Source organism: Branchiostoma floridae, chromosome 6 (genome assembly GCF_000003815.2).
Source record: "Branchiostoma floridae strain S238N-H82 chromosome 6, Bfl_VNyyK, whole genome shotgun sequence".
In the NCBI taxonomy this organism is placed as follows: Eukaryota; Metazoa; Chordata; class Leptocardii; order Amphioxiformes; family Branchiostomatidae; genus Branchiostoma; species Branchiostoma floridae.
In genome coordinates this window covers 7,649,406-7,662,920 of record NC_049984.1, presented here as the reverse complement: position 1 = coordinate 7,662,920, position 13,515 = coordinate 7,649,406, and the positions used below count along the sequence as shown (strand labels likewise).

The 13,515-nt window shown below is 40.9% G+C and overlaps 1 protein-coding gene across 5 annotated transcripts in view; it reads left to right on the top strand.

Moving 5' to 3' along the window:
- LOC118417031 (membrane-bound transcription factor site-1 protease-like) overlaps positions 1-13,515 on the top strand; it is a 99,353-nt gene that overhangs the window by 79,685 nt on the left and 6,153 nt on the right. For all 5 annotated transcript variants that reach the window (XM_035822377.1, XM_035822382.1, XM_035822380.1 and 2 more), the window contains 9 exons: positions 1,749-1,825; positions 6,291-6,365; positions 7,407-7,507; positions 9,379-9,442; positions 9,952-10,048; positions 10,854-10,946; positions 11,647-11,784; positions 12,064-12,140; positions 12,802-12,897. In XM_035822377.1, the coding sequence (XP_035678270.1) occupies positions 1,749-1,825; positions 6,291-6,365; positions 7,407-7,507; positions 9,379-9,442; positions 9,952-10,048; positions 10,854-10,946; positions 11,647-11,784; positions 12,064-12,140; positions 12,802-12,897 (818 nt within the window). The remainder of the gene's footprint in view (positions 1-1,748; positions 1,826-6,290; positions 6,366-7,406; positions 7,508-9,378; positions 9,443-9,951; positions 10,049-10,853; positions 10,947-11,646; positions 11,785-12,063; positions 12,141-12,801; positions 12,898-13,515) is intronic.

Below are 13,515 nucleotides of genomic sequence, written 5' to 3'. Positions count from 1 at the left end.
TCACGCTACATGGGCATTTGAGAACCTGGCCTATGTTGAAAATCACAACTCAGTGCTTCCCCAAAAGACAAATGACAACTGCACCTCAAAGGTCTAATTTGCAAAGGAGGCTAGCTATAGGACAGTGCCCCCAACCTCCTGAGGGTGGAAATTGTAGCATTTCGCCTTTTTCAAATACAAATGGAGGCCAGTTAACCTAAAATTGCATTCTCAAGAAAAACAATTCGTAGAATTTATGGAAAACCCCATTTTTGTAAATCAATATGCTGAGATTACAGCAATGAGGGTTGTTACCATTGTTCCATTCTTAGGGAGATCCCTTAAATTGTACAATTACAGACATACTATGTCTATAATTAGATATATATGGCTCAATATACAATCATGTCAGACCAAATAATGCTAAACGTAGATGTAGAATAATTGACTAAATCTTTTAAACCTAATCAGTCTAATCTTGGCTTTTTGTTAAAATCCTTTGAAAATTTCTGACTCGTGATGGCTAAGAAGGGAAAAAAAACCACTTCCATGCTCTTCTAAATGTAATAATGCAACAAAGAGAAAAACCCTTTGATACATATGAAAGCTGTTTGCAGGGCCGCGCATGGCGGCGAGAAGGCAGAGATCTGAATGGCGAGGATTCATTAGGGGGTGCAGTCAGCTGTGGGTGTCCAATTAGTTTCTGCTAATTAATGCCGACTGCCTCGGGCCCAGAAGGGGATGGTCTACAGGGCAGTTACTTCTACACCAATGGGCAAAATTGAAAGGGGGGTTCCCAGCTGAAGCCTGGTGGGGCTACCAGCCTTGATGCTGGAATTGATGGTGCAGAAGGTGGATGCTGTTGCTTTGGTTTGTTACAGCGTTCAACGTTTCTACATCTGAACAGTTTCATTATGCAAAGTTAATGAGCTGTATTTCACACCTATTGAATGTGTCAAACCGAAATCTGCCATTTGTGGTCTCCATATTACTAGTATTAGTGATGTAGCCTAATTAAAGAAACATTTGTAAAGAAGATGATGGGAAATCGTGGTCTAAAATGATCCTAGTGGGATGGTTATCATTATGTAGCTTGACGGAGTCAGTTAAAGAGCTACCTGTAGATGTGGCAGGCTTTCTTTATTTTTAGATGTAGGTCTCTTACTGTACATTTTGTATGTTTTGATTTTGTTACTCCTCTCTGTAGCTACATGTTTTCATATACAATGGACCTATATTCTGTAGACATACATTGTACATACGACTTCCAAGAGGGAAAGGTTTTGACTATACACACATAATATATTATAGTTTGAAATATGATGCTAGATTTAGATAAAATAGTCCCATGTTATGACTTCCAGCCAACACACACGCGCACCATTAAAATCAAATTTTCCCTAATATGCGCACAGCCAAAGGTCCTAATCAGAGGTTAAAAGACTTGCAGACTTTGATGTATTTTCCTTTGATCGCCGTAATGGCTATAATGTATGCGATTTAATATGCATGGGGCAGGCCTCGGTAGGCCCAGTGCTGGCAGGTGGTGATGCAACAGGCTGCTGCTCAAAGGGCACAAATCCGGGGCACAGAAAGCCTGCGACCTGCCCTGCCAGCAGGTGCTAACGAGCCTCTCTCTGTGCCCAGGTCAAGGCAAATGCAGCAGGCTGACCCATGGAGCTGCCCCCTACTATAGCTGTCGGCGCTCGTGCCCGCCGCATGCATCAGGATGTCCGTAACATGTTGTATGTTTGTCCTCTCGACTGTAGGAGCTGCCGGGAGGTTACGGCAGAGTCAAGCCGGATATCGTCACCTATGGCTCAGGGGTCAGGGGATCCGGACTCAAGTACGTACGCTTTTCATGTTTTGTAGGTATCAGTACAAGTCAGATCAAAACCCATGTATGTACAATTTGGTGTTCTGTAGGTACTGTGAGCTCAAGTCAGATCAAAGTGTTTGCAAGTATACTACCCCGACCCTCCCCCATATTCTCAGTTACTGAAGGAATAAAAGTTTTTTTTGCTTTGCTTCTCCATTTTATTGCTATGCTGCATATGTGCAGCATGTGATATTTGGCAACATTTCATGTAGCAATGGCGTATATGCTCATGTTAGATATGCTGGTAGCTTCCAGTACATGTATATGTAACAATGTCTGCACGAAGTATCTGAATATTGTCTACAACACAGGACCAGGATGTGAGACCCCTAGTATGTGGACTCTCTTGTCCCTCCATAGAAAAAGGGTCAGCATGAGACATGACAGATTAGATATGAATGCCAACCACTTTTTGGGGCCCGTAGTAGTTACAAATAATGTACCTCAAATGCAGGTTTTCCATAGTAGTTTTCCATGTACAAGTAGACCTGGAGCATACCTGCATGTATGTTGTTCATGTATGCAAATAGGCAAGCCAACATGGCATCATACGCGAGCGTTATGTTTGTCTAAATAATATTTCCAGGGATGCGGCTTTATGGTTTGTTTGCGTTTTCACTTGGAAAACATTTGAGCAAAATGTCATGTTAGAAAGGTATTTCATTTCATGAGCAATATGGAAATTTTATGAAGAAGAAAAGCCTTTCTTCTGCTTGTTGATCGTGACATTCAAACTGTTGTGATAGATCCAGCCATTGTGGGAGGTGGGAGGGGGGTAAATACAGCTTACCATTGACATTTTGGGGAAGAAAGGGATTGGGAAGTTGAATGAAATATTGACTCAACAATATTTGTATTCTAAGCAACTACAAATATTACATTGCATCTGACTGTACTTTGATAAAAATGGAAGCATCTTGACATTTGTACATAAACCCTCTCCGTGCTGCCTATTCCAGTCGCCGATGCAAATTTGTGAAAAAAAATGCAGTGTGCTGTCTCCAGGACCTGCCCTCTGTACTTGGACTGAAATTTGTTTGTTGGGATGGACAATCTGTCTTTCTTTCACCTTCTCTGTCCGAAAAATCTGAACCTCATGACATGAAATTGATGAAAATGTGTTTTCCTAAGCTTAAAATGACAGATTTCACAATGAAAATTAATGACATGGATTCCCAAACAATGAGTGGGACAGATAGCCCCGAGAAAATGCCAACCTTAGTAGGTATGATTGTGAATCAGCTAACACTATCTTACCCAACATTACCCCAAATGCCCCCACCAATCCACAGAAAAATCCCTGATTGCAATCAAAGATATAGCAACTTTACAATTCAGGAAGCTTAAAAATATTAAGCATTATGTTTAATTGCAGTATTCCAAGCCCTGCTTGTTTTAGGAATAGCTAGATCCCTCGTAGTGTCCATTATGTTCCAGACACAAAGACTACTAATGTTTCCATGTCAGAAATCGACCCTTACGACATATGCGGGGATTAGCGAGGATTTGGCACTAGCTTTTTCTCACCCAGCCAGGGGATCAACCTTGGAGAAAACTGCATCCCCTTTGGTCGACCCAGCATCTAGCTATGGACTATGAAAATCCTGTAAAGGTTTTGTATGGATTAGGGCTAACCCAGTGGGAGGCCATGCTAATTGCTGAAGGCCATTGAAATAGCTCGTTATAGCCTGTGCAGCACTTGTGTTCCAAATGGTGGCCATTCTTTTTAAGGTGACCTGGCAATGTTTTGTTCCTTTGCCAGATTTATATAGCAAAGGGCAAGTTCTTAGGTCACACATCTTGCATTCTTGACTTCAAGATGTAAAAGACTAGTACTGCCTGAACAAGCTGCTAAGGGCTCCAGACCTACACTACGTGTTCTTCTAAAATCTTCTTCCTGACATTAAAAGCAGTCTTCCACTAAAAAATCATAGCCATAGCATGTTAGGGACAAAAATTTGTGGAAAAAAAGTTCTCCTCTTGGGAATTGTTGGTTTTTCTCATTAATGATGCAAATTAATTCCTAATTTGCATAATGTTTCATTTTTTTATATCTTTGTCTATACTACTTGTATGCCAAAAATCATGGAAATACACCTTTCCTTTCTTCAGTTATCCTCTTTGTAATTTGTAACAAAATTGCCCCTGCAGTTCCAAAATCAACTGCACCAAAATTTTGCTCACTTCTTCCCGATGCCGAAAGCAGCCTGCCACCCAAAAATAGCATGTCCAGGACAAATGATGCATCAGACTTGATACTGATACATTTTCCCCTAACATATTGACAAGGTGTCCGTGTCAGGGACAAACAGTGCCTGATTTATGGCAGTCCTCTAAAAACTTCTAAAAGCCTGTTTTATAGGTTAATGTACACTTCCATACAAGCCCCAAGGGGTTATGGGTAGAGGTCAAAGGCCACCATATTGCTGTTTTTGTTTGACCCCATTTTATATATGGCAGTCTTTCCACTTATATATGAGATTAACTATAATAGAAATCATCTATTGTATATTGTCGATTTTCTATTTGGAAAGAGAGGAGAATGGCAAGGGCATTTGGAGCGCATTGTTGGGAGGTTGAATGTGGAGTTGACATGCTATTCTTGCATGAGGAGGTTTGACAGGGTGATGGATGCTGTGCAAGTGTCCTTCTGACCTCTTCATAAGTGGGGGGTTGAAAACATTGGATTTAGGATCCCCGTAGATCAGCTGCTCTTTCAAAGAGATAAGCCCCGTAATCCTCCCGGGCAGTTGGATATGTAGGAAGAAAGTCTCAATCTAATGCACGAATGTGGAGACGTTAATAGGTGCAGTCAGTCGGTAGGTGTTCTTGACGTTGGACCCAGACTTGATGGGAAACCTTGCAGTATATTAAGTGGATGGTTACAGGGTTGGTGACAGTGATTGCATTTGATGGTGTCAGGTTTGGATTTCCTTGGCTTTTTGAATATGAAGTCCTCTTATACATTATTAGACAAGGCCAGAGATTGTCATTTGGGTTTAATGCTCAAGTGTTTTGTATACATATACAATAGGTAAGGCGGTTTGCTGTGCCTGACTGCATCTGTTTGTTCCAATGGATAAACAAAATAAGTCAGCAACAGTATGTGGCATATCCCGCACAGGAAACACCACTCTCCTTAAGGGTAAATGATCTGGTTAGATATGTGACCAAGTGAAAGAACTTCAAAGAACTAGTGTTTGTAATGTCACATATCTTATGTGCTTTATGACAGAAAATACATCTCACAACATGCATAGTGTTTACACAATGTAAACAAATGTCATTTTTGTTCATTCCACGATAGGCTTGCATTGTATCTACTGGACATTACCACAAATCTATGTGCTGTAGACGGCCTTGTCTCATGGCCAGTTGTGCGTAGCAGCAGCGGTTATTGGTTGGTTAATGGCTGTGCTCTCTACCATGACGAGAAAACGGTCCCCAGTGTCCCAGCTGATCTTCTATCTTGCCTAAATGCTGCGGGGTCAATTGGCTGACCTCTCCTGGACAATAGTCTGATCGACCTTATCCCAGAAAACACTGGATAGAGCTACTACAGTCTCTGTATCCTGACACAAGCCTTGATGGATAGGGAGCTTCTCTGAAAGCTTAGGTAAAATCAGAACAAAATTCGTCTAAAGCATTTTTGGTAAATTTCAGATACATTCTAGTACATCGTAAATGCTTCTGAAGATGGCAGGTCATCCATGTTGGCATTGAACATGAGCACGGTATGGACTTCAGCAAGGCTAGGCAAACACCTCGCAACGGAGCCTCACTTCCAGACTAGTCCCCCTAGGGCTCAACCAATCAGCCAAGGGCATTTGCTGGGAGGAGTGGCTGAGAGCAAGTCTGGATTTGGCTGACTTCCAACGATCCCATCCTACTTCCCCTGGGCTTGCAAAGGGCATGGAGGCTGATGTGTTCCTCCGTGGGTGGGATGAGCGACTGTTGGGCAGTTCATAGATTCTGAAGTTTGTGATCATGAAACTTTGTGAGATTTCCAACATGGCAATGGGTGACCAAGCCTGTGGGTGACTTGGACTTGGTCCTGCATATGTATATTGTAGTAGAATTTTAAGATTTATCATGTATCCCTATTTTGTAGTTTATAGTCAACCATACACAAGTCACTGTCCTGTCAATAAAGCTTTGATAAAGAAGGCTGTTATTGTAGAGTCATTAGTATATATTTCCAAGCAGGTTTTTGGTGACCAACCTCCACCCACCCCATACTTGGTGACAAGGACTTTAAACTCCACTATACTAAGGCCTAGGAAAAAAACAGTCCTTGATTGATAACACTGGTACTTGACAGTTTCTTGTTCTTTCCAGAGCTGGTATTATACATGGTAGTATACCAGAAGATAAGAATGAATAGTAATAAATGTAGTCTAACCTGAGGTGTTACCTGTTGTGTCACCTGTAGGAGTGGCTGCCGCACCTTGTCTGGCACCAGTGTGGCCTCACCTGTGGTGGCTGGAGCTGTCACCCTACTGGCCAGGTAAGTGTCTGATTCAATACATATAGCAGCAGTATTAAAGGCCCAGGAAAAATGTAGTGTTTCGAGTTACTGGACTGATCCTAGCAAATCTGCCGGTTTTTTTTCAGACTTTATTATGATTGATATGTAATATACAAAATGTATGATAGTTTATGCTGTACCACGATTGCTGCATGCCCACCCTATTTTCTCATGTACAAATGTACATGTGTATCTTAAGTCCTATTCTCTTTTCCTCCACTAAAATGCATGACAAAACACACCAAACTAAGCAAAATTATTCCATGCCTCTCGCCGCCTTCTCATTTTAATGGCCCTTCCATTTGCTTCCATTATCTCCCTATTTGCACCACATTGACAAGTAGTCAGGCGGACTGTAATGCACTGTTACCCTAGTGATTTCTCCTCTCCCCACAATTAAAGCTGCACTCAGCGTGTTCTCCAGCGTTTGGGTAACATTGAAGGCATCTCTGTGGGCACAGTTGTGAGGATTCGTTGTAGAAGGGTCCGGGAGTGTTAAGCTTTGAAATGTCAACTATTTGCCTTTTGTGTCACAGTTTGATGCTTACAAAATTTGTATGCCCTTCTTGTGTACATAATATACAATAGATGTTAATGTAGATTTGATAGCGGGAGAATACACCCTGAAAGATTTTACTGTTTTACAAAGGACCTACAGTACTTGGTGCTTGATTACTTGAAGGAATGAAGGAGAAATGAGCATGTGTTTCTCTATCTTTGATGTGATTCATGAAACTAATGAGAATTATTCAAAAGGGTGCACATCAGTGTGGGGGAGGGCATAATGCTGCTTGTTCTGTGTCATTTCGGCATTGTAATTTATGTAAAGATAATGATTATGGTTGAAAATGGAGGCCTATGTGGATGTGTGTGTGGATGTGCGTGTGTGTGTAGTTATGTTGCTTGCCCCGTGTCGTTTAATCACGGCAATTTATTTATGTTTAAGTAAGAATAGTTCAAAATAGAGGCCTACCTACACGGACGTTTGTGTGTGATGTCGCTCACTCTGTGCCGTTCCAGCGCGGTGATTCATCGTATACCCATGGTGAACCCAGCCAGCATGAAGCAGGCGCTAATGGCATCCGCCCGTCGTCTACCGGGAGTCAACATGTTTGAGCAAGGTGAGGACTTTCCTCGAACCTCTCTGCAGTGTTGTCAGCAAGACAAACTGGTGTATGTTTGCTCTGTATTCCAACTATTGAGCTAATTAGTTCACTGTTGGCAGATGTAGTTGTTAATTGGTATGGTAGGAGATAGATAGGAGATAGAAGTTCGCATAATTCATTTTAATATTAGCTGGATGTTTTAAGTGCATGTCCTGCTGTTCCACCCTTCCCCTAGACTTGTTGTGTCAGAACAAAGTTTTACAGTTAGCAACATTATTCTTTCATAAAAAAAGGGTGTAGATGCACTAGTTAACTACTCAGTAGTGAGTAACTCACATAAGTTAATGGCAATATGTAGTTAAGTAGCAATTGATTTTCCTCAACAAAATGGACAGAAATGAAAAACAATGTGACCCATGGAGACATGTATTATTATTATTCATCTGCAACTTGAGCTGGCTGCATTAACTGGAAGTAGGTCTCGAGAAATCTTCATTTAGTCACCCTCGTACTTTACACAAATCACCATCACATGTACTAGTAATGAGAAGAATCCATTGAGAAGAATTGAGAAGAATCCATTGTGAAAAGAATTCCTCACCTCCACTTGACATCTTGGTGCTCTAGATGTGGCTGTGACAGGAGGAGAAACCCTGGTGGTTTTCCACGGGCAATGTATCTAGCGCAACACGTTAACCCGAGCTGTTGCATAGGTACATTGGTCAGTGGGAGCCCACCCCTTACAACGCTGGATGGACCAACATTCAACAAGTAGAAATCCTACCAAATATCATGCATATACAGTCAAACCTGCCCAAGACGACCACCTGGGGGACCGGGCAAAAGTGGTCGATTTGGTCAGGTGGTCGGTTAGAAGAGTATCGATTCACAACATGCCCGATGCATAGTATAAATGGTTTTGTTATGTTTAATGGCAAATAGCAAGCACACGCATGTGCATCCGCCGCCATCTTTATTGTGAACATAACATCGTAATGGTAGTCAAAATTCGACGCAAACTGGCCGAATTCGGCACAAAATCGCGCTAGTTATCCTTGAAAATTGATGACACCTCAGATTTGAAAATGACGTAGTCGATATGGGCAGGGATTTGGTCCCAATTTTTGGTGGTCGTGGTCGCGTTGGTCAGGTGGTCGTTGTAAAGAGGTCACTTAATGCTTACGTCAATGGGGAAAATTTTCGGGACTGAGAAAAAGCAGTCGTAATGGCCAGGTGGTCATTAAGAAGAGGTGGTCGCTTGGGTAGGTTTGACTGTATCTTATCTCATACTGTAAAAATACTGTAGAAATTCCACTCTAGTCCCATACTGTAGAAACTCCACTCAAAACTGTACCAGCATTTAGTCTTGTCCCATGCTGTAAAGTTTCTTGAAGAGTAGACTAGTTTGCTATAATTATCGTCAAGTAGTAGTTTCCATACATTGTATCTTATTGTTGAGCAATAAAGTTATTGTCAGCATTATCTAAGATGGGAGAACACAATTATGCTGTTTCATAGTACATGTACATGTATTTTTTTCTAAAGAATAATAGTGGATAGTGGATCCAATAATCAGTTAAAATACTTTTGTTATCTACTCGCATATGCAAGCCAGTGTCTCAGAATAACATGGCATTTGTGTTATTGTTGTCAGCAGTTTGTTCAGTTTTTACTTCACTGCTTTATGTGCAGATACACGTACATGATCATGATCCCGACATAATCATGATGTAAGGGCATGATCCCGACCATTTTGAGTTGCGATTTTCAATCAAAGTGGAATATAACTTTTTATCTTATGATAGGCTGTTGACAGTTCCGAAAATTAGCTTTCAGTTCCTCAGTTTGCACTGTTGAATGATGGAGATGCTGTGCTTGTTTGACAGGACATGGCAAGCTGGACCTGTTGAAAGCGTACCAGGTCCTGAACAGCTACAAACCCCAGGCTAGGTACGTACTGCTGGGTTTGGGAAGGACGCTTTCAGTGTTCTGTGTCCCTTCCAGCTATCAATAATGTACTTATTTCTGATTATCTGGGTCACATAAACCTAGTTTTGTGCATTGATTTGGGCCTGTTGCCCAGCAATAAAATGGAAATATACGACGTAGGCAACAATGCTTGCACAGCATATGACAGCATGCCTCGAATTTAGAAAGATGATGTGTTGTACATGTAGCTATCATGAAAGTTCTCATCTTTTTTTCTCAAATTCGTGCAGAAAATATGATCTTCAGATAAGGTTGGATTATGTGGCCTTTTATCAAAGCATTGTATGTGATAGTTGCAGTTGGTAAAATCTCCAACCCAAGATACCACATACAGCACAGTACAGTGTAAATGTACATGTTTATGTTGTGCTCCAGACTCATCTCTAAGTAATGCATTGTCTGTCTGTGTTAAGTGTGATACATATTTACTTGAATTCTAACCAGTAACTTTAATGTGGTTTCTTCACCAGTCTGAGCCCCAGCTACATCGATCTGACAGACTGTCCGTACATGTGGCCATACTGTACTCAGCCCATCTACTATGGAGGCATGCCAACCATCGTCAATGTGAGTTGTCCTAACTTGAGTGCACCGCCATCTTGTCTGTATTCATTATGTTTGTTTGCTCAATAAAAAAGAAAAAGGAAATAAATGTGAGTGCTCGCAGTCAACTTTTAGGCCCCCTTTCCACTACATGGAGATTGCCGAGCAACTGTACAGTGATGAAGATAGGATTTGTGTCAGACCCTTGGTTTTATCTTTGAAATATGATAGAAGAGGTAAAAGCATGGTTTAAAGGAGATAAAACATAGAGAACTGTCAAAAAAATTTGTTCTAAATCTATGAAGTACGATAAGCAGTCCGTCAAGTCTGTCAGTCATTGGTTGCAGTGTGGTCGCAGTCTCTCCTGGATAGGGAGTGTTACTAGTTCCATGCTTTCTGTCACAAAACATACCAGACAGCCACCGACCATTTGGCATTTACAGAAAGATTAAGGGTTCGTAAAAGTGGCACAACTTTAACTGTTACATAATGTTTTTCCTTTCCTAGAATACCATGTAGGTATTACAGCTAGAAAAGTCAGCTGTCATTGTGGTGCAATGGATCTGTGTAGTTCTGTTTGCAGTACCTGTACCATCTGCTAGATGTCATCACAACATTTAAATGAGAATGCCATTACCTCTGAGCCTTGACTGACCATTTTCAAGTACAGCTATTACCTAACAATATTTTGGACATGTGACATTCAGACAAAAATGTATTTTCTATTGCTTAAGTTTTATACTAGTATATAGTCGTAATGATTCTTCCTACAAGTCAATTTATACTGTTTTCACTGTATGTTTGACGATGTTAATTGTATCCAATGCAGGTGACAATATTGAACGGCATGGGAGTAACAGGGAGAATAGTGGACAAACCCATCTGGCAGCCATATACACCCCAAAACGGAGACTATATAGAGGTGTGTGTCCATTTACATGTAGGATGTGACATACAATGTGCAATTTAAGATCAAATTAGAATGGAGCAGCAAGGTCTAGTGTGAAAGTTCATCTGTGTTGATAAATATGGTTTGATAATGTTTGGGTAAGATTTGAATGCATTTGTAGCATGCTTGTTTCGGTTGATAACGTAGAATGAGTAAAGCAGCCAATTGATATCTGTAGGATTTTATCTCTTTCAAAGACAGCACTATAGCTAATTCCTATTGGCTGGTCAGTATCAGTGTCTCACCAATCAGCATCATGTTGAGCTACTTTTAGCCAATCAACACCATGGAGAGTAACAATCATGCAATTAGCACCATGGAGAGTTACAGCCAATCAGAAACTTGGACACTTGCAGATAATGTTACTAGAGAGCACGGTAGGTTATTCCTATTGGCCTGTCAGTATCAAAGCAAGCTGTGTCCAACCAATAAGCATCACGCTAAGATAGTATTGGCCAATCAGCACCATGGAGAGTAACAGCCAATCAGCACCATGGAGAGTGACAGCCAATCAGCACCATGGAGACTTGCAGATAGCCAATCAGTGCAAAAAAGAGTTAATTTAGGGCAATTTGTACAATGTGTAGGTGATGATCATAGCACTTGTTTGAGTGAAATATGTGTTGCTCCTATAGTTGCCTTGTCACTAAATACTGACCCGTGCCCATCCCAGGTTGCGTTCTCCTACTCCAATGTCCTGTGGCCGTGGTCAGGCTACCTGGCTGTGTCCATCACTGCTGCCAAGAAGGCTGCCAAGTGGGACGGGATAGCTCAGGGCCAGGTCACACTAACCGTGTCATCACCTCCAGAGGTCAGAGTTCATCCACTTCAAATTGTTTCGGTCAAGATCTGGACCCTCCAGTGTGCCTGTACTCAAACAAACTAAAACAGTGTGGAGTTTTAAGCACCAGTGAGATCTTTTGTAAGATTGCTACATCGTTCATCCAGGCAGGTGTGGATACATGTAAACCTTGTTTGTTGCAGTTGATGTTAAAAAAAATTATTGAAGTATTTTTTTTTTCGTTGATGAAGGTTAGACATCCAGGAAAGAAGATTCGCCAAAAAGCATTTTTGTCTTGTTTATTTTCAGGAGGGAGAGAAGGAGGAAAGAACCTCAACTGTCAAACTACCAGTCCGCGTGAAAGTAGTGCCAACCCCTCCAAGAAGGTATGTGTTGATTTCAAAATATACAAAATGTGTAAAATATGTAGGTTATACAGATTACAGTAGGGCATACAACATACATTAAATTGGTAAACTTTGAAGTTTTCACCACTATCTAATGCTGACAGAAAAAGTTCAGTGATTTGATGAATCTAGAAGCTTTCTGATGTACATGTAGGTAAAGGACTTTTTCAAACCTAGTGTTAAGGTCTGATCATCAAATCTGAATCCCTAACCTAATTTTTTTCTCCAGTAAAGGAATCTTGTGAAAAAGTTCAATCATTTAAAAAATCCAGACGCTTTCTGATCTACATGTAGGACGTTGTTAAACATAGTGTTAAGGGCTGGTCATTAAATCCGGATCCCTAACCTAATTTTTTTTCTCCCGTAAACAAATCCTGTGAAAAAGTTCAATCATTTTAAGAATCCAGAGGCTTTCTGATCTACATGTAGTACTTTGTTAAACATAGTGTTAAGGTCTGGTTATTAAATCCGAATCCCTAACCTAATTTTTTTTCTCCCGTAAACAAATCCTGTGAAAATGTTCTGTGATTTTAAAAATCCAGAAACTTTCTGATGTAATTAGATGTAGGACTTTGTTAAACCTAGTGTTAAGGTCTGGTCATTAAATCCGAATCCCTAACTTAGTTAATTTTTTCTCCAGTAAACGAGTCCTGTGGGACCAATACCACAACCTGCGGTACCCTCCTGGGTACTTCCCTCGGGACAACCTCCGCATGAAGAATGATCCACTGGACTGGTGAGTCACGATCTGGGATCTGTACAGAGTAATCTAGTACATTTGTGACTACCACTATGGTGCATTTGTAGATGATTTGATAAATCCAGAAACCTGATGATTGCAGGATTTTGTTAAGCCTAGTTTTAAGGGTCTGGTCATTAAATCCAAATCCCTTCTCCACTAAGAAAGTCACTGGAGTGGTGAGTCACAATCTGGGATCTGTGGAGATTAATCTGCTACATTTGTGACTACCACTATGGTGTAATCAATTGTTCAAATGTTTATAATTTGTCTAATCTTGAGAACATGCTAACGACTTGAGAACAAGCATAAGGGAACAGGTTACAGTACTGTGAAAGGGAAAATGTTTGTGGGGTAGGAAGAAAATGGAGTGTTCAGTCATTTTTGCGGTTGATACAAGGGGTAGACTGACAGATGTTTGAACAAAAGTCAACCTCTAATTTAAAACATAGTGAAAACCTTTTTCCTCCTACAGCAAAATAAAGTCACTGTGAAAGTATCTTTATGAGCATAATGTGGACAAGAGTGAGTCACTCCAAAGACAACATTTCCAGTGTGGCACATCCGCTAGCCTGTTAATCACTGTGTGGCACATTTCTAGCCTGTTACTCACAG